General features: G+C 45.9%; 2 protein-coding genes across 3 annotated transcripts; one reads left to right on the top strand and one right to left on the bottom strand.

The window, feature by feature from the left end:
* Positions 1–59: 59 nt before the first annotated feature.
* On the bottom strand, positions 60–9050 carry fastk (Fas-activated serine/threonine kinase). Of its 2 annotated transcripts, XM_069511394.1 has the most exons (12): positions 8892–9050; positions 7077–7896; positions 5205–5544; positions 4933–5120; positions 4666–4814; positions 4373–4589; positions 3375–3534; positions 3125–3216; positions 2295–2994; positions 1879–1993; positions 937–1024; positions 60–868 (listed from the first exon to the last, which is right to left on the bottom strand). In XM_069511394.1, exons 2-11 carry the CDS (start codon positions 7852–7854, stop codon positions 938–940), a joined length of 2826 nt encoding a protein of 941 aa, XP_069367495.1. In that variant the 5' UTR covers positions 7855–7896; positions 8892–9050; the 3' UTR covers positions 60–868; position 937. The 2 variants fall into 2 exon arrangements, with proteins under 2 accessions (XP_069367495.1, XP_069367494.1); XM_069511393.1 differs by having other exon boundaries at positions 60–1024.
* A 213-nt stretch (positions 9051–9263) lies between these two features.
* afg3l2 (AFG3-like AAA ATPase 2) lies at positions 9264–19711 on the top strand. The gene is made up of 17 exons (XM_069511399.1): positions 9264–9527; positions 10891–10990; positions 11063–11131; positions 11881–12005; positions 12086–12238; positions 12344–12418; positions 12864–12985; positions 13057–13330; positions 13422–13559; positions 13951–14104; positions 14393–14500; positions 14720–14845; positions 14917–15027; positions 15529–15644; positions 15776–15976; positions 16641–16835; positions 18004–19711. Exons 1-17 carry the CDS (start codon positions 9444–9446, stop codon positions 18241–18243), a joined length of 2391 nt encoding a protein of 796 aa, XP_069367500.1. The 5' UTR covers positions 9264–9443; the 3' UTR covers positions 18244–19711.
* The last annotated feature ends 380 nt before the right edge of the window (positions 19712–20091 follow it).

Genomic DNA, 20091 nt, shown 5'->3' with positions numbered 1-20091 from the left:
CTCCACCATGCTGACAACGCAATGTTGTGATGAACGTCAATAAAACAACAGACTCGTGGTTAATTTCAGGTTTTATAGACGTTTGATTTCAGAGATTTATAGAATATAAACAAGCTTTTTTCCCTCAAACACAAATAAATAATCTGACCTTTGACCCCCGACACTAATTCGCACATGTGCACACACTCAACCCTCTTCACAGAAAAAAAGCATCAACTCCCAGCTCCATCATCCCATACATGCATTTTCATCATATTCGTTACCACGGGTACCAAACACTGACACCCCCCACCCTGAAAAAAAAAGATAACATTTGTTCATACACCGCGTCCAATCAGAGTTCAGCGTCTACTCAGCTGATACAATGAGACGTTTAAGGAGCAGTTCAACATTCTGTCCACTTCCTTCCAAATCCAACATGGTGGCTGCGGAGCATTTAGGGACCAAGAAAAACAAAATAAAACTTCCCTTAACACAACACGGACAGTTTTCTAAACCAAAGTGTGACTCGTTCTGGTTTCTGTCATATCTGCCGTTTACATTCGATACAGAACGTCGGTGTACGCCACGTTAAGAACCAATCAGTAATTTGACAAAGTTGTGATTTAAATGAGACGTTACGATTGGCTGTTGTGATGACTGATTTGGAACGTGTTCTGAAAAAAGTGGAGAGCCCCTTAAACGCTGCTCAGTGTAGCTGTCAATTATCAATATGTTTTATTGACTCAGTGATCAATAAAGATTAATCAATAACTAATAATCATCATCGATACAATAATCCTTAGTACCAGCTGAACAGGATCAATGAGAAGGTGGTGAAATCACACACACACACACACACACACACACACACACACACACACACACACACACACACACACACACACACACACACACACACACACACACACACACACACACACACACACACACACAGTCATAGTGGGACGTCCAGCAGCTTCTGGTGCAGGTACGTCTTGACCTCCTCGATGCCGTTCAGCTTCTCCAGCTCATGATACGGAAGCTGTGAGAGGACAAGAGACAACATGTCACATGACCTGCTGACCAACACTAACCACAGCCTTTGTTAGAGCAGAATCCAAAACAAAGAAGAGACCCAGCTTCAGACGTGAACAGAAAAAACACAACAAGCCTTCATTCTGCTGCTGTGATGTCCTCAAGCGTCCACAAGCCCTGACATTCAAATTCAACTGAAAACGAGCCTAAACATCCACCGGTAGTGGCTAAGCTAGCAGACGTTTGAATGTCCGACAGTCTGTGAATGCATCTAGTAAGAATATATTAGGGACATTTAAATGACGTTGTTTCCAGTTCGGTTTGAATTTTTGTCCGACTTCATCTAGCTGCAAAACATCACAAAGACAAGTGACAAAACATGGAGGGAGCGGGCCGGCTGCAGTCAGACAGATGTTCTCCAGATGCAGCACTTCTGTAACGTCACAGCTCTGCTCTGATTGGCTGAAGGCTACAGTGACTTGTCTTGTGTTTTTGTTTTAAGAATTCAGATTTCCTGTAAATCCATAAGTTGTTAAAAACAGAAAAGTATCCAATATATATATATATATATATATATATATATAGTTGTTTTCTAAACATATGTTTAATTTGAAACGGAAAATCAAAAGCTGCCAGATCGCTGTGGTTGTTCTCGTCTCACTGACGCTAAGAGAAGTAAAAGGTGTCCGACCTGACATCTGTGTTTTTTTACTACTATCATCTCTACTTCCACCTCCACATCCTGATCATTAAACAACCAGACGTGTCTGAAGAGACGAGGAGGAACATGTTTCACACGTAACACAGAACATGTTCTATGATGGAAGGTCTGAATGTATGATGTGATCATTGGACACTGACCTGGACGATGACGTATCCCAGCAGCCTCAGGTGGCGGTCTCTCATCGCCCGGGAACCAACCAGCACCTCTGAGTTGTGACAATAATGCCACTTATCATTGACGGACATGATGACCCTGCAGACACACAATCAGGTCACGTGACATGAGGTAACGCACATTGCTATGTCACGTGCGTCAGTATGAGGTCACATGTGTCTGTCAAGTGTCAGTATGAGGTTGCATGTGTGGCTATGAGGTCATGTGTGTCTGTACGAGGTCACGTGTCTGTCACGTGTTTAGGTACGAGATGATGTGTTTCGGTATATCACATGTTTTGGGATGTCATGTATATCACCTTTGTTTGTATGTCACCTGTTTCAGTATGAGGTCACGTATGTCAGTCAGTCAATGTGTGTACTAGGACTCGTGGACTGACCTCCTAATCGGTCTCTGGTCAGTCGGGGGGTTATCAGGCTCTGGTTGATCGGGGGGGTGGAGCTGTGGTGGTGATGAGGGCCCTCTGTCGGCCCCTGACACCTCAGAATACGTCACGCCCTCATAGAACCCCGGCAACTCACAGTCTGTCCCCTGGCTCTCAGGGGCCCCAGTTCCCCCCTCGTCCTCCAGGATTTTCCCAATAGAGAACTGGAAAAGAGAGTCAGGGGCCGTGGTCTCGACAGGTCCTGGAACCCCAGACGGGGCCAATCCATCAGAGGGGGGGCTGCTGAGCGTGGAGCTGTCCTGGCTCTCCAGTGAGTGCTCCTTGGCCAGACTGGCGTAGTACTCTGCTGCAGGGACAAAGTAGGGGGCGTAGTCCAAGGGGCCGCCGTTGGTGGGCCGAGGGGCTCCCGAGGACAGCGTGGCCCCCGTTGTGCTGCGGATGTGTTGAGGCAGGAAGGACATGGGTTCCATGGCCCCACCCATCACCTCGCCCACTTGACACTGCTGTTCGCCACCTTCCTCTAGCACCGCAAATGGAGAAAACCTCTGGAACTCTGAAGTCACCACGGTAACTGCGCCGTCAACAGGTTTAGATGCAACAGTGACGCAGGATGAAGGAACAACAGTCAAGGACAGCGCCGCTCCTGGTCTGATGGGTAGAACCCGACCAGAACTGTCCATCCACAGCACGAAGTCTGGAGACAGTCAGGTGATCACGTTACTACAGGTACTTCAGGTACTGCAGTACTAAGTGTAGTACCTGTATAATACTATGCCTGTAGTACTCTGTGTGTGGTACACAGTATGTAGTAGTGTGTGTAGTACCTGTGTAGTACCCTGGAGGGAGCACTTCATCCTGTTTGTAGTTTTGTTCTCCAACCAGCTGACGTAAAGCTTCAGCAACCAGACCTTTATAACTGACAGAGGACAAACCATACAGAACCAGTCAGGACCAGTTAGAACCAGTTAGAACCATACCTGTGTGTGTGGTATCTGTCAGGTGTGTAGTACATGTGTGGTACGTGTACATGTGTGTATTACCTGAGTGTGGTACCTGTGTGTGTGTGTGTGGTACCTGTACTTGCGGTTGACCTCGTCAGCAGTCAGCGCGTGGTCAAACATCAGTACTTTGTGCGTCTCCTGCAGTCGTGGTCCGGTGTAGTCGCGGTACTCCAGCTCGATGGCGGCGTCCAGCAGAGACAGGTACCTCCGGACGATCACAGCATAGGGACTGTCTGTGGAGACACAGGGATGTGTTGACATGTGACTGGGCAGACATGTTCAATTCTATTTTATTTGTATATCATCAAATCATAATATACATTATCTCAAGGCTCTTAACTCAGAGAGAGACCTGTGAGGTCTCTGCAATGACCTGAAACGTTCCTGAAGTTGAACAAAGTGATTCGATTCATCAGGCTTCATAGAAATGTACAGCTGGGTGTCGTCTGCGTAACAATGGAAGTGTATGTGGTGCTTTCTGATGATGTTGCCAAAGACATGATCATCTGATTTAATATGGAACTGTCAATCAGGGGGACACTTCCTTACAAAGTCCAGTTGGGACAGAGTCTAAAAGACAAGTTGTTGGTTTACATGATGAAACTAATGAATCAGTTCAGAAGGTCAACAGAAGAGAAATGGTTCAAACATAAATCTGGTTCTATGGTTCCAGGACCAGACAATGTATCTGTGCTCTTCATGGGGAGGAGGTGGTGGATCTGATCCCTGATGGTTATAATTTGATTTGTGAAGAAGCTCATGAAGTCATTGCTTCTCAGGGTTAGAGGAATAGATGGGTCAGTAGAGCTGTGACTTTCTGTCAGCCTGGCTACAGAGCTGAAGAGGAACCTGGGCTGGTTCTGACTTTCTTCTATTAATGATGAATAATAAGAGGTTCTGGCATTTCTCAGTGCTTTCTTGTGATTCATCAGGCGATCCTTCCAGGCTCGGTGAAAGTCATGCTGACTGGTGGAACGCCACTTCCTCTCCAGCTTCTGTGATATTTTAAAACACGTATTTGAGAATGAAACGTTGGATCTAATGTTGTGATTGGTTAGGTGTTTTACTGACTGGTGACATTGCTGATGAAGGCAGAGGAGAAGACACGGTGCAGCACCAGGCCGGGGAAATGACCCAACTGGAACAGAGACATGAGGATGTTGACGGTTGCGAGTGGTGAACTCAGAGCCTTCAGCTCCAGCACCTCCTCCAAGCCAGAGAAAAACTGCTGCTCATTGGATGGACGGTAACTCATCCTGCTGAATGGGAACACCAGCTTCTGGATCACCTGACAACATAGACGGACACACCTGAGTCCTATCCACAGGAACTAAAGATCACACGACCACCCATCCTGTCCTTACCTTACTGTCCAGGTATTCCGCCTTCTTCACCAAGAAGTCTGCGATGGTGTCAAGCAGCCGGGTTTCTCTCAGTCGATGGCGAGCGATGTATTTGGCAATCAGAGCCATTGTGTAAGGCGTGATGCTGTCAACCTTCTTGGGGAGCTCCTCTGACAGAGAGAATGGGTCACATGTTCACGTTGAGTTCTTTAGCAGTGATGGATCTGGTGAGTGATCAGTGTCGTGTGCTTGTTGGTGGTGAAACATTGATTGTGGTCAGATTTTTACCTGCCAGGCTGCTGATGAACTTCTCCTGTCGGTTCTGGTAGAACAGGTGGGAACTGAAGATCAACTCCAGACTCTTGTTGCTCGCCTCTCTAGCACACGCTGCCAACATCTCATCCAACAGGGCCATCTCTTGGTCGCGAACGCCACTGACACTCGCCAAAGTGTGTTTAACGAGACGTAAGATCTTCCTGCAGACAAGAGCCGGAGAGTTAGCAATTATCAGACTGACACAGTGCAACGACGTGAACATCACGTTCAGCAGGTGTTCTCACCTGTTGGCAAGCAGTAGTTCAGGGTTTGGGGGCGTGTTGTTGGTTTTAGTAGTGGTGGTTGCAACGCCCCCTGCAGCAGCAGTGGGCTCCTGCTGTTGCAGCGAGCGCCACTTGAGTCTGTAATATGAGAGCAATAAGAAGAGCGTCTGCGGGTGGCGCTCTCTCTCCAGGTTCTTCTCCAGGCCGGTCAGGCAGGCCTCGGTCAGCGGGTGTTGACTTCCTGGGTGAAGCTTCATACTGGAGCTGAACACCATGGAAACGTCCTTCTGGTTAAACTGGCTCAGTCGGGACTGAGACTCCGCCTCCAACACGTGGACCACCTGAGCGTCACTGGAAAGACCTGTATGTCGACAGGCGAGATGAGCAGTGACAAAGGTAGAAGATCAATGTCCTGAAAAGGTTTTTCTACCTTTTATTAACCACCTTAACGACTGATCAAGTCATGCCACAAACATGGCTGCTCACATCTCTCTCAGATCGGTTAGTTTAGTTCTGATCTATAGTAACACAGTGTCTCACTGAGACATAAAGACTAGTGTCTCACTGAGACATAAAGTCTAGTGTCTCACTGAGACATAAAGACTAGTGTCTCACTGAGACATAAAGACTAGTGTCAGTGAGGATCGTGAGACTCACAACTCAAAACCTTGGACATAGAGCCCCCCCCATCACAGATGTGCCCCCCCTCTATTCCAGCTCCTCTGCAGTTGTAAGGGCTCAGTTGGACGTCGCCCTCTAGTTGCTGTGGCATCTTTTTTAAGATAAAAGGTTCATATTTACTTGTATTTAAAACACTCTTCACTTTTCATTAGAGGCGACTTAATACTCTGTAAAGTATTTGTACTTTATGTTGTTTGTGTTCAGATTGTTGAGAATAAAGTTTATTTGGTCAGAGGCTTCACACAAACTTCCTCCGAGTCATTCACAGTAAATTGGATTTCAAACATATCTGATATGATACAGCTTCAGCTCCAGTCTGACTCTAGTGATCTGACAATTCATCTATTCAATGAAAACAATGTGGAGAAAGATTAACAGCACATGTGAAACAGTTTGAAATCAATTCTGCAGCTTCTAAAACTAATCCTGACATTTAGCTGAGTCTGTGAGATCAGTGCTAAGAATCTTCTCTTCTGTCTGTGGCGTCACTCCCTCCTCATCACTTCATTTTTTCACATGTGCTCGTATAATCCTCCTCTGGTGCACTAACTCTCACATTCACTTATTAAAGCTTGGTTTATTAAAGCTTGGTTTACTAAAGCCTGGTTTATTAAAGCCTGGCTTACTAAAGCCTGGTTTATTAAAGCCTGGCTTACTAAAGCTTGGTTTATTAAAGCTTGGTTTACTAAAGCTGGGTTTATTAAAGCCTGGTTTATTAAAGCCTGGCTTACTAAAGCTTGGTTTATTAAAGCTGGGTTTATTAAAGCCTGGTTTATTAAAGCTTGGTTTATTATAGCCTGGTTTACTAGAGCCTGGTTTACTAAAGCTTGGTTTATTAAAGCCTGGTTTATTAATGCTTGGTTTACTAAAGCTTGGTTTATTATAGCCTGGTTTACTAAAGCTGGGTTTACTAGAGCCTGGTTTATTAAAGCTCGGTTTATTATAGCCTGGTTTACTAGAGCCTGGTTTATTAATGCTTGGTTTACTAATGCTTGGTTTACTAAAGCTTGGTTTATTAAAGCCTGGATCGAACCAGCCTTAATTAAGTGTGTTAGTGGAATGGCTTAAGCCTCAAATTGAAGCTAATTTAGCTTCTTAGCTTTAGCTTTTTCACTTAAGCCAGAATTAGTTTAGCTACTTTAATGGAATACCCCCCTGATGTGTGTGAAGTCACATGACCTCTGCTGATGACACAAACACTATGTCGCTCACCAAGTGCTGCCACAGCATACAAACAGTTGACAATGCTGAAGTTGTCAAATTTGGCGCAGTCGTTGACGATGGCGTTACAGAGCGTCTGAAAGTCCTGATGCTCCAGGATCTGGCGTTCGTCACCCCCCTCGGCTCCTCCACATGCCGAGGCTTCTGTGTCGTCCCCTCCGGTTCGTGGTGATGGTGTGGCCTGAAGCAGCTGTCCGATCTTCTGCAGGGCGACGGGGTAGTGGTTGTGGGAGATCTTGGCCGGGTTCTGGGTGACCCAGCGCAGCACCTCGTCAGGACGGCGCGAACGCTCAATCAGGCGCTTCATGGTGAAGAACGTGTCGTAGCTCATCTTCTCGTGGATGAAGTTCCACGTCTTCTTCTTGTTACCAGGGGCAGAGGCCCCGCCCCCTGGAGCCCCCCCTCCATATGTGTGGAAGTGTGCGTGGTGCTGGTAGTGGGGGGAGAATGGGGATGGGGCCAAGTGGGTGGGTGGTGGGTGGTAGTGGAAGTGTGCCCCTCTGTGGGTGTCAGGGCGGCCCTGGTACAGGTGGTAGGCAGGGGGAGGTGGAGTCGGGTGAGGGGGGTGAGGAGGGTGGGGTGCCTCGATCATGGCCAGCCCTGCCCTTCTCCCCTGTTTAACCCCACCTCCCCCCCCTCCTCCTCCCCCCGCAGTGCTGTAGAGGCGGGTGGCGTACATGGTGATGGACTGAGCAGCGGGGCGGGGCCGGGAGTGAGGGAGGCGGTGAGCTTGGCTCAGGAGGCGCCACCCAGTGGGCAAACACAGCATAGTCCAACAACCAGGACACCTGGAGGCAAGAGTTCAGTTCTCCTGCAGAGAAGACGATAAAAAAAATACTTTATTGATTCTTTTTACACTCATTTTTATACATGCAGTTTTTTTAACCCTGAAACACAGTCCCACACACACACACACAAAGGGCTCATAGACATGCAGATGTGGAGAGAGGTGGAAAAGTGATGGGAGAAGCGCCCTTCGAGCAATTGGGGGGTTCGGTACCTTGCTCAAGGGCACCTCAGCAGTGCCCAGGAGGTGAAATGGCACCTCTCCAGCCACCTCTCCAGTCTTCCATACTTTTTGGTCCATGCTGGACTTGGACTGGCCACCCTCCGGTTCCCAAGCCAAGTCTCTATGGACTGAGCTACTGCTGCCCCAAAAAAACACTGTGCGCCCAACATGGGGCAGGCAACAGATGATTAGTCTGTGTGTGTCTGTGCCTGTGAGAGTGTGTGTGTGTCGCTGTGTCTGTTGCTGTAAGAGTGTGTGTGTCACTTTGTGTGTGTGTGTGTGACCACATCAACATTTATGATGATTTTATTTATGATTGACAACTGCTCACACACTTCCTGTCTACCCCCCACCCCAAGTCAGCTGACCTGAGCCCACATGCTAATGTTAGCATCTAGCCGGGAAGTTAACCCTCCCATGCGCTGACACAGTGACGTCAATATAAATGCCATGTGAGTATGATGACGTCATGATTGAAGCGATGCCTCGACCGTGTGTGTGTTGAGGCTAACCAGGTGTCTCACATGCTAATGCTAGCCGGCTGTCAGTTAGCAGCCCGGCTAACAGGGCTAACAGTAGCATGAACTCAGACACGGTGGAGCTAACTGATGCCACATGCTAACGTACGTTAAAACAGAGTGTAAACCAAGCTAACAGGTGTTGGTCTGTTAGCACGTTAGCATCGGTCTGTCCTTCCTCCGGCAGCGTTTACGGATAAGCTGCTAACTGGCCGGGCTATGGTCGGGCTAAAGCCGGGCTAAAGTCGAGTGAAGCGGTGACCCGTGCCGCGTGTTTACCTCATAGCTCCGCTGCACTCAAACACCTGAGGCCGCACAGGGCGCGCTTCAGCCGGGAGACAGGCAGCGGTCAGCCGCTTCATTCCTCCACACAGCTCTCAGCCATCATCCACTACCCGGCATGCAACTGGAGCAGGGAGGGCGACACCTGCCGATTGCTGGTAGCTATGGCAGGTAGTAACACCCCCCCCCCCCCAAAAAAATACAGTGGACATTTTATTAATGTCAACAGGAGGAAGGAGACGTCACGAAGAGCTCATCAGCTGTGATCAGTAATAATAAGATGATGAACATGTTTATCATCGATTAACAGTTATTTATGAACAACACGTGTCAGTCACATGAGAACATGTTAAAAACACACTGTAACTATAACGAGAGCAGCAGGGGGCGGTGTCGCCTCTCAGAACATGTGACCGTCAGTGAAGAAGCAGGGGACGGAAAGATGGCGGAACAGGCAGACGAAGGGACAGAAACACAGAAGTTGAGTCGCGTGTGACGGTTGTTGCGGTAGTTTTTTGCCGGTCAGTGTCGCTGTGTGACCGGGGGAGGATGGCCCATCGCTACCTGCGGCTGTCCGCGGCCTGCAGGAGCATGTTCCGGCTGCTGCTGCCCTCCAACGCTCCGGCCAGGCTGGTAGGTGATCGAAAACGTGCTAATATGCTAACTGTGCTAACCGGGACAGCGGGCCAAAACAAGCCCGAACAGGGACCCCGCAGATCGGCCGACAGACCAACAAGCACCGGTCTCACCTCCGGTGACCTCAGCTGTGACAAGCCTCCCGAGCCGGAAACAACTGAGAATAATATTATTATTATCAGTGATCTATTACCACAGTCACTAGTTTGATTCAAGAGGCATTTTACATAGTTACGTGAAAAATAAAGGAAGAACCACAGGGCCGCAGACAGTTGGGTGCTGATGTAACGTGATGCATGCTGGTTAACCCAATTCATGTTTGTTCACAATATTCTACGCAGAGCCCTTCGCCGTACACTGACCTGCACCCCCCAAAAAATGTAATGAGTGAAAGAGCTGTTACTGGTCCCCATGGTAGTGTTGCATCTCTTTTTTTAATTGAATTGAGTTGAAGTATCGAATACAGAGGTAATTAACACTCTTGTTCTGAAGTAAAGAAGCCCGAGAGTTTGTAAATAAGCGGAGCACAAACCAGGAGACCTGCACCTCCCTCCTGGCTGGTCTACCTGCTAATGACCACTGCAGCTCATCCAGAGTGCAGCAGCTCGACTGGTCTTCAACCTAAGTTCACAAACACTCCTCTGCTCCCTTCACTGGTTACCAGTGGCTGCCAGCATCTGGCAGGTACACTAGTACTTGTACTGTGCAGTGAACAGATCGGGTCCAGTCTACATCCAGGACATGGTCAAACCTTACACCCCAGCCTGTTCACTCTGCTCTGCATCTTCCAATCAGCTGCTCCCTCACTGCGAGCTAACCCCTCGACTAAATCACAACTGTTTGTCGTCCTGGCTCCTAAATGGTGGAATGAGCTCCACATTGACAACAGGACAAAATGTCTCCACATCTTCCATCAGACTAAAGACACATGTCTTCAGACTACATCTTGGTGAAGAACAAAAACAAATTTCTGGGTTGATGGTTGATGCACTTATTGTAAGTCACTTTGGATAAAAGGTTCAGCTCAATTTAATGTAAAGGAGACACTCAACACCAGCATAGAAACTCTGCTGCCACTAGTGTTTCAGTTCACACACACCTACCCACAACTATGAATGCCTGGATCCCGTGCGAAGGCTACATGCGCAGCTACGACGTAGCTTCAACGCAGTGGCATGAATTGGGCTGCAGTCAGACAGAAGTTCAGACAGATGTTCAACTGCAGTCAGACACAACTCTGCCCTGATTGGCTGAATGACGTCACGTTGTGACTCAGTGTTTAGAAATGGTTGATATGAATTAATGTCAACCTCGAGCTGTTGTTGTGTGATGTCAGCCATGTTGGATGTGTGTTGGTCAGGTGATGTGCTCAACCACAGCTGGACAGGTAGACAGTGGGCGGAGCCTGCTGACGGAGCTGCTGGGAGCGTACAGGAATCAGAGCTCCAAACCCCCAAAAGGTACAAACTGCATTTTCTAGTTTTCTAAGAACCAATTCAGTCTCTACAGTGATCTGTGTTTTATTTCTTCAGGTTTTGAAAAATATTTTCCAGATGCTCAGAAACCTGTGAGGAAGTCTGAGACTGAAGCTGCAACTAAAGGTAGACACTACTGACACCTACTGACACCTACTGACACCTACTGACACCTACTGACACCTACTGACACCTGCTGACACCTGCTGACACCTGCTGACACCTGCTGACACTTACTGACACCTACTGACACCTACTGACACCTACTGACACCTACTGACACCTGCTGACACCTACTGACACCTACTGACACCTACTGACACCTACTGACACCTGCTGACACCTGCTGAGACTTACTGACACCTGCTGACACCTGCTGACACCTGCTGACACCTACTCACACCTACTCACACCTACTCACACCTACTCACACCTACTGACACCTGCTGACACCTGCTGAGACCTACTGACATCTGCTGACATCTACTGACACCTGCTGACACCTGCTGACACCTGCTGACACCTGCTGACACCTGCGGACACCTGCGGACATGTACTGACACCTGCAGACACCTGAGGACATGTACTGACACCTGCAGACATGTACTGACACCTGCTGACACCTGCTGACACCTGCGGACACGTACTGACACCTGCAGACACCTGAGGACATGTACTGACACCTGCAGACACCTGAGGACATGTACTGACACCTGCAGACATGTACTGACACCTGCGGACACCTGACATGTATCTGAGATATTGTAGTTTCGTCTCTGGTGGCTCTGCAGAGGCGTTGCCTTTATACACTTTTATTTATTTACAGTCTCTGACAGCATCTGTTGTCTTATGACATCACTTTAATCTGTTTTCAGAAACTAAAGCTGCTGATGCTCCGAGAACCTCCGCAAGGGGGGGAGGGGGTGGTGGAACAGGGGGAGGAGGAGGAAAACGAGGAGGTCGTAAGGAGGACTCTCACTGGTACAGTCGTCTGCAGAAGGTCAGTGTGGGCGGAGCTACATAGTCCTAACAGGTGCTTTTCCTGGGATGTTGAACCGATCTCTCTCTTCTTTGTTTCAGGGGGACGTTCCCTGGGATGATAAAGAGTTTCGTATGTACTTCCTGAGCGGAGCTGCGTTCTGGACGACCGTTACATATTATTTCTTATTCAGGGATGGAGGTCGAGAGGTCACCTGGAAGGACTTTGTCAACAACTACCTGTCTAAAGGAGCGGTGAGGGAAACACCTGTAGTGATGTCATCAGGTTATAACGTGGCAGCCCAGTGAGAACATCCTGAACATCTGGTTTTTTTCGACCAATTCTGTCTTATTCATCAGGTGGAGCGTCTGGAAGTTGTCAACAAACGTTACGTCAAAGTGATTTTCTCTACGGGGAAGACGCCTGCGGACGGAGTGAGTGAGACATTTTTTAAGTTGATTTAAACACGTTATGAGATCAAAGCTTCACTAACTTTAAGATTTGTGTTATTTAGAACAAACCAAGAACTACATCACTTTATCTCCCAGGATCATTTGCGTCAGAAACAACATCTGTTCTGATGATTTCAGATGATCTCATGATTTTGATTATTTTAAATTAACCTTTTCAAAGTAAAAGCACAATGTTTGTTTTGTTGCTGTAATGCTTTATACTAAGCTGATCTACAGAGCTTTTATTTTGAAAAGTTGTGAACTTGGGCATGATTACTGTGTTGGTTGTTTAACAGACTCAGACAAATAGTTGACATGTGATGTATGAAGAAATCACCAGCATTGTGTGGATAAACTCAGTTCTGCACGACGCAAACTTTAATGGCGTTGGTGAATGATGAAACAGGAAGTTCTGTTTTTTCAACAGTACATCTGGTTCAATATCGGCAGCGTGGACACATTTGAACGGAACCTGGAGACGGTGCAGTACGAGCTCGGCATTGAGGGAGAGAACCGCCTGCCAGTGGTTTATTCCACAGAGAGCGACGGGTGAGCGCTAACATCATCACATGGCGCCTCTTTGTATGTGCGTGAAACTGAAGTTTGTTTTTCCTATCCAGCACGTTTCTGCTAAGCATGCTCCCGACGGTGCTTATCATTGGCTTCCTGCTGTTCATGCTGCGGCGGGGTCCGGCGGGGGCTGGGCGTCCCGGCCGGGGGATGGGTGGACTCTTCAGCGTCAGCGAGACGACGGCGAAGATCCTGAAAGACGAGATCGACGTGAAGTTCAAAGACGTGGCAGGCTGCGAGGAGGCTAAGCTTGAGATTATGGAGTTTGTCAACTTCCTGAAGAACCCGAAACAGTACCAGGACCTGGGGGCCAAGATCCCGAAGGTGAGGGGGCAGGTTAACCGACATGTTGTCGTCATTTTATTAACAGCTGATTGGCTGATACTTTGAGTTTCTTTGTTCATTGTTTTCACAGGGCGCCATCTTGACGGGTCCTCCAGGAACAGGAAAGACTCTTCTGGCCAAAGCGACGGCTGGCGAGGCCAACGTCCCATTCATTACTGTCAATGGCTCTGAGTTCCTGGAGATGTTTGTGGGCGTCGGTCCAGCGAGAGTGAGGATGATTTAATGTTTTTATTTAGTTTGATTCAAAGTCAGTTTGAAAAGGGAATATAAATCAATAATCAATGAATTATTAAACCAAGTAAACATTTAAAAATCTTTATTTAAAATGAAACAGAAACAAAGTGACACTTTTTCAAAGTGATGCATTGTGGGTCTTTGACATGTTGATGTGCTTGATTCGTCAGTCCCTTATTAAAAAGAAATCTAAACGCAGCTTCATTTATTTACAGCGATTATGACCCCAACCTTTTTTACACTGCACTTAATAACAAAGTGCGTCACAATAACAAAACCAACGATCACTGAGTGAATGAGCTTTTTTTCAACTGAAGGAACAGAGCTTCTCAAATCTCTCACTCATGATGTCACTTCCTGTGCAGGTGAGGGATCTATTTGTCATGGCAAGGAAGAACGCCCCCTGCATCCTCTTCATCGATGAGATTGACGCTGTGGGCCGAAAACGTGGACGAGGAAACCTTGGAGGACAGAGTGAGCAGGAAAACACTCTGAACCAGCTGCTGGTGGAGATGGATGGTGGGTGAAAAGCATCATGGGAAGGGTGACCTGTAGCGTAGTGGGTTGTGCAGCACCCCGTGTATAGAGGCTACAGTCCTCGCTGCAGTCGGCCCCGGTTTTGCATCGGATGGCCCCTTACTGTTTGTCATTCCCCCTCTCTCTGCCCCCTGCTTCCTGTTTCTCTTCAACTGTCCTGTCCATTAAAGGCATAAAAAAGCCCAAAAAATATACTTAACAAAAAAAAAAAAAAAAGAAACATGGGAAATGCGTGAGGAAACCAAGTCTCACTCTGATTTTGCTTTTCAGGTTTCAACACAGCGACCAACGTGGTGGTTCTGGCAGGAACCAACAGACCCGACATCCTGGACCCGGCTCTGATGAGACCCGGACGCTTTGACAGGCAGATCTACATCGGTAAGAAAATGAGTTCCGCTGAGCTCAAAGGTCACAGAGCCGTTATGATCTGTTTTTAAATCTTTACCAAAATAAAGTAATTTTCTGAAACATTTGTTTTCCAGAACATTTCTTTAGTTTGTTCTCTATAATTAAAACAACTCACTGACAAGTTAATATAATAATATTTACCAAACCAGGAAATTCTGCCACGTTTCTTCTGTTCTCGCTTCGTCTCAGGTCCTCCTGATATTAAAGGTCGAGCCTCCATCTTTAAAGTTCACCTGCGTCCTCTGAAGCTGGAGACAAACATGGACAAAGATGCTCTGGCTAAGAAGATGGCCGCCCTCACGCCTGGATTCTCAGGTAACCAGGAGGTCATGTTCTCTGCTTCATCTGATGTCTGTGACTTAAACTCCCTACTCTTTGTCTGTCAGGTGCTGACATTGCCAACGTCTGCAACGAGGCGGCTCTGATCGCCGCTCGCCACCTTTCAGACGCCATTAACCAGAAACACTTTGAACAGGCCATCGAGAGAGTCATCGGAGGTGAGTCCAGGAGTTTAGAAATGAGTCTACAATCAGATAAAACATTGGGGTCAGTGTTTGATTTTTTTTCTGCGTGTTCGAAGACAGAGGGACCTGGTTGAGAGACAATGGCTTTTTATGGAGAGGATGCTAAGTAGTTGAAAGGATACATGGTGTAAATGAAAAACTACTTTCTGCAGGCTGGAAAGAGGGACAGGTTCAACATTAATATCTCTCTCTCTCTCTCTCTCTCTCTCTCTCTCTCTCTCTCTGTGTGTGTGTCTCTCTCTCTCTTTCTGTGAGTGTCTCTCTCTCTTTATCTGTCTGTCTTTGTGTGTCTCTCTCTCTTTCTGTGAGTGTCTCTCTCTATCTATCTGTCTCTCTCTGTCTCTAAGCTTAGGTATTGTAATGTTTTTTAATGGCTGGGTATTGCGATACCTTTCTGATATCGGTATACTGTGCAACACTAGACTTATGTTTAGGTGTGGTTGCCGTGGAGACAGCTGTGACTGTGCTCCTCAGGTCTGGAGAAGAAGACTCAGGTGCTGCAGCCGGAGGAGAAGAAGACGGTGGCGTATCATGAAGCCGGTCACGCCGTCGCTGGATGGTTCCTGGAACATGCCGACCCACTGCTTAAGGTCACACTTGAAAACTGGTGAATGAATGTGATGATCTGCTGCCAGCTGTTGGCACTGTGTGAACCACGAGGAGCATAATGTTTGACAACAGTGATGATAAAGTGACTTTGAGTTCTTCTTCACCTGTGCAGGTGTCCATCATCCCCAGAGGGCGGGGCCTGGGTTATGCTCAGTACCTGCCTAAAGAGCAGTACCTGTACACCAGAGAGCAGCTGCTCGACAGGATGTGTATGACTCTGGGAGGACGAGTCTCCGAAGAGATCTTCTTTGGACGGATCACCACTGGAGCTCAGGACGACCTCCGAAAGGTCACCCAGAGCGCCTACGCACAGGTCAGAGGTCACACACAGGTCAGAGGGTCAGTCCTGAGTCAAATGTGAACGCTTATTGACATGGTTCATTGTGACATCACTTCCTGATGATGACGTCATCACAGTAAATGAGCGAGCAGAAGATTCCTATAGAATCTTGATGTGTAAGTTTCCATTCATCACTGAGTTCGCTGCAAACAGGAAGTGACCACAGTCAACTCAGCTGCTTTTATTTTGAAAGAATTGGAGATGATCACAATGACAGATTAATCTTCAGAGGGGTCAAAGGGCAATTTTAATCATAGAATGTATTAGTGTCTAGTAAAATGAAAAATCTTGTCAAAGTAAGTAATCGTTTTAAAATTGATTATCAGTTTTTCCTTCAGTCATCTGTGGTGTTTAATTATCAATACATTATTAATCACTTCTCAGCTGTTTAATCGGTTCTAGTTTCATCTTTCATATCAAATATGAAATGAATTCTCGGATCAGACATCACAACAGACTGATCATCATGTGTGATGTCATCATGTGTGATGTCATCAGTGTGAGACGATGAACGATCAATCATCAGTAAGGTTGATCATTAGTTGTAGTTGATGAATGTCAACATGAATTAAATCAGGCTGTGTTCTCTGGTCAGGTTCTTGTTCCTCAGTTCTCCTGGTTGTGTATTCTGCTGCAGATTGTTCAGTTCGGGATGAACGAGAAGGTCGGTCAGGTTTCCTTCGACCTCCCGCGTCAGGGCGAGATGGTTCTGGAGAAACCGTACAGCGAAGCGACGGCTCGTCTCATTGACACCGAGGTTCGAACCCTCATCAGCGAGGCGTACCAGAGAACCCAGCAGCTGCTGAACGTTAAGAAGGCTGAGGTGGAGAAGGTACCAACCATCTGCACTGTGTTCTAGATCAGTGGTTCTCAAACCTTTCTGGCCAAGACACACCTCTACTCTTATTCCTGTATGAGTCGCACACTAATAATTCCCACCATCTTACAACTGCAGTTTGAAAAAAATTGGAGTTCTGAAGGTTTTTTTAAAATTATTTTTTAGGGTTAGTAATTCGCCTCTGTATTAACAAATGAGTGCCTATAAATAACTGCTACAATAGATTAAAAAGTAAACCATAACGTTTTGTGTCAGGCCCCAGATTAACTTTAACATTGCACTGGTGCATCCTGGCGCTGTCAAAATTGCTCCAAAATGACGTTCGAATATTCTCTCTAAAAAAACACATAGGTTCGAACCATTCGAATATATGCGCAATGCGCATTATGTCAATAAGAGGAGGACAAACTAATACAACGAGACATAACTACTTGTCTAGGTATTTTTATTTCAGTTTTAACATAAAACACACCTACACATTACAAAATAAGTAAATAAATATGTGGTGTCTGAAATACTATGTGTTGCCTTCCCTTTAAAGGAAATTTATCTTTGGGTTTGAGGCCCACAGGTCTTGAGTAATCTGGAGAAACCCTGAATATATATGTTAGGACATTTGGTCACAGTTTTAAGGGTTACCCTAAAATCGAGCTGGCGCCTTCTCTCCCTGTTACCAGACAGATGAGAAGAGCTGGATGAAAGCCAGATGTATTTTCTGTAGATTCAGAAAACAACCCTCATATATAAACAAGGAGTTGAAGTTGCCCCCTCAGAAGAGATTCACATTGGCCCTGGATCTCTTTCCAAGCAGACTGCAGTGCTTGTATTGATGCTGAGCGGTGTCAGCGGAGATTCCTTCATCATCTTCACATCATCGCTACCCCAATATACAACAGAACTAACCGTAAAACTTAGACCGTGAATATATATTGGAATTTGGAATATTCGTTGACAGCCCTAGTGCACCCGGAGACATTGTGTATTCTTGGCCATTTACAGAACACAGAGATCTAGAATGTTCTCTAAATGTTGTTTTTTTTGTCTGATGTACACAACCCTATCTTGGAGTTCTGTAGTTTGAAATCTTCTTTCCATGTTAGGGTTTTAGATCATTTGTAAAACTCCTGAATTCTCACTGCGTACTTTTTGTGGTGTTATTCAGGTGGCGCTGCGGCTTCTTGATAAGGAGGTTCTGGATAAAAGCGACATGGTGGAGCTGCTGGGTAAACGTCCATTTGCAGAGAAGTCGACTTACGAAGAGTTTGTGGAGGGAACCGGAGGTGAAGACGAGGACACGACTCTGCCGGATGGTCTTAAAGACTGGAACCAGGAGAGGACAGAGAAGGAGGAGAGTCAGGACGAACAGGTGGCCCGTCAGATCTCTGGAGGAATGCCCTTCTAGAACCGTCTCATGGATGTCTGTGTTCCACCACAAACACAGATCTAACATTCTCGTGTATGAAAATCATCTGGAATATTTCTGAGGTTTAGACCCCTCTCACATACACATCAAGAATGCTTGTTTTCTGTGGAGTTCTGTACCAAACACAAAACTGTCACCCTGTGAAGTTCCTCAGTGTTCTCTTGAATATCTGGGTTCTACCCACCTTGTTTCCATCTTTTTTTCTTTCTGCACCAAAGATCAAACCGTCACCAGATGAAATCAACACATTGTTCTGTTGAACGTTTGGGTTCTCCAGTCACTTCATCAATCTGGTGTAGAACCCACTCACTCAATTCAATAATTCTTGTCCCAACACATCTGGAACCACAGAGTTTACACACAGTAAACGTTTTATTATTTTCTACGTTGACCCCAAGAGCAGAACATTCAGATTCATACGTTATTGTCTTTGAGAACTGATATATTATACCTAACAATGGTTCTCTATATTGAGGTCATGTTCCAACACCAAATTTGATATCACACAAATGTTCCTAAGCAGGGTTCTACAAGGTTGTAATTTACAATTTCACCAATTATGTCACTACACTTGACACACTGAACCTCTAGAACCTCTGTTATTAAGTTCTAAAACACAGTGTCGTTCTCGTGAGAATTGCTCTTTGCATAAAAGCCTCAAACGCTCTGTGAACGCTTGTTCCATGTCACAGGTTCTAGCATCATCAGAACCACTCTTTCCCCTGACATTACAACGTTTGCTCCAACGTGTGGTTCTAGATAAGTCACAGAATATTCATACATTGAGATAATGTTCTTGAGTCTTTTAGAGCCCTCTCATGCAAAATGTACATGGTCCTAATGTTCTACCGGATGAAACGCATCTTGCAAATCAGAACCAACACAAGAAACTTTTTCAAACTAACTGATGACGACAAGCAGGGTCGTCCACCATTCACATCCTGCACAAACGTCTAGGATGTCAAGTACAACGTGAAAATGTTTCCATACAAAGAACTGTTCTACATCAAAATACTGGAGAACTCTGTTCAGAACCAGAGGTAGAACAGTCGCAGGTTCTCGACCAGGATTTTACAACAGCTGGTTCCTTTTCTTTGGTCTACGCGGGTTGCCAAACCGTTCTTCGTTGCGCCCTAAAGAGGGAACACTGCTCTTGACTCTGGAGACATGAACTAATTTAAACTTGTGAAAGAATATAAATGACTTTTATCACTTACATATCAATGATTATTGATCCTGGTAATCAGAGCTAAGGGTTTGAAGGTTCAGGAAGACGTGGACAACATCTGTCTTCATCTTCATGACACTGATCCTGCAGAGCTGATGGCATAATCATTAGTTGATCAGTTATTGCTTTACACTGTGTGCAGCTGAGTGTAATATGATGTGAAATAATCATAAATAATGTAAATGTGTGTTATATGTTTAAATAAAGCCAGAAAAGCAACCAGGTAGCAATTCTAATAATCAATAGTATCAATAATGTGGCAGTTATTAAAAGCTACAGTGCTTCTGTCTGCCCCATTTGACCGTGAGGGTCATTACACAATAATTCAATTAATCGGGACAATGTAAAAAAACTGAATAAAACAAACAAAATTAAACATTGATTGAATTGATTATTCATATTTATGTGATCAGTGTGAAAAACATTGACTAAAAAAATATTAACTTATTGTTTTTAAATTTTATTAAATAATTGAGTTTGATTTAGTTTTGATGACCGACCGTGATAATTACAATATATTGATTATATTGATGTTATATTTATATTGGTATATTGTATTGATCAAGCTATTAACAATGAATATATTTCCTATTAACAAT

Source organism: Paralichthys olivaceus, chromosome 16 (assembly GCF_024713975.1).
Source record: "Paralichthys olivaceus isolate ysfri-2021 chromosome 16, ASM2471397v2, whole genome shotgun sequence".
Taxonomy (NCBI): Eukaryota; Metazoa; Chordata; class Actinopteri; order Pleuronectiformes; family Paralichthyidae; genus Paralichthys; species Paralichthys olivaceus.
The sequence above is the reverse complement of the archived record's forward strand: the minus strand, read 5'-3'. Positions and strand labels throughout refer to the sequence as shown.

What these genes read in the sequence shown, in the direction of transcription:
- afg3l2 (XM_069511399.1), top strand. Translation starts at nt 9,444, where the DNA reads ATGGCCCATCGCTACCTGCGGCTGTCCGCGGCCTGCAGGAGCATGTTC. An exon ending in GGTACAGTCGTCTGCAGAAG is followed by an intron (nt 12,006 to 12,085) that starts GTCAGTGTGGGC and finishes TCTTTGTTTCAG; the next exon opens with GGGGACGTTCCCTGGGATGA. An exon ending in CATCGAGAGAGTCATCGGAG is followed by an intron (nt 15,028 to 15,528) that starts GTGAGTCCAGGA and finishes TGTGCTCCTCAG; the next exon opens with GTCTGGAGAAGAAGACTCAG.
- fastk (XM_069511393.1), bottom strand. Translation starts at nt 7,854, where the DNA reads ATGCTGTGTTTGCCCACTGGGTGGCGCCTCCTGAGCCAAGCTCACCGC. An exon ending in GAGGTCAACCGCAAGTACAG is followed by an intron (nt 3,217 to 3,374) that starts GTACCACACACA and finishes GTCCTCTGTCAG; the next exon opens with TTATAAAGGTCTGGTTGCTG. An exon ending in TGGGATACGTCATCGTCCAG is followed by an intron (nt 1,025 to 1,878) that starts GTCAGTGTCCAA and finishes GTCCTCTCACAG; the next exon opens with CTTCCGTATCATGAGCTGGA.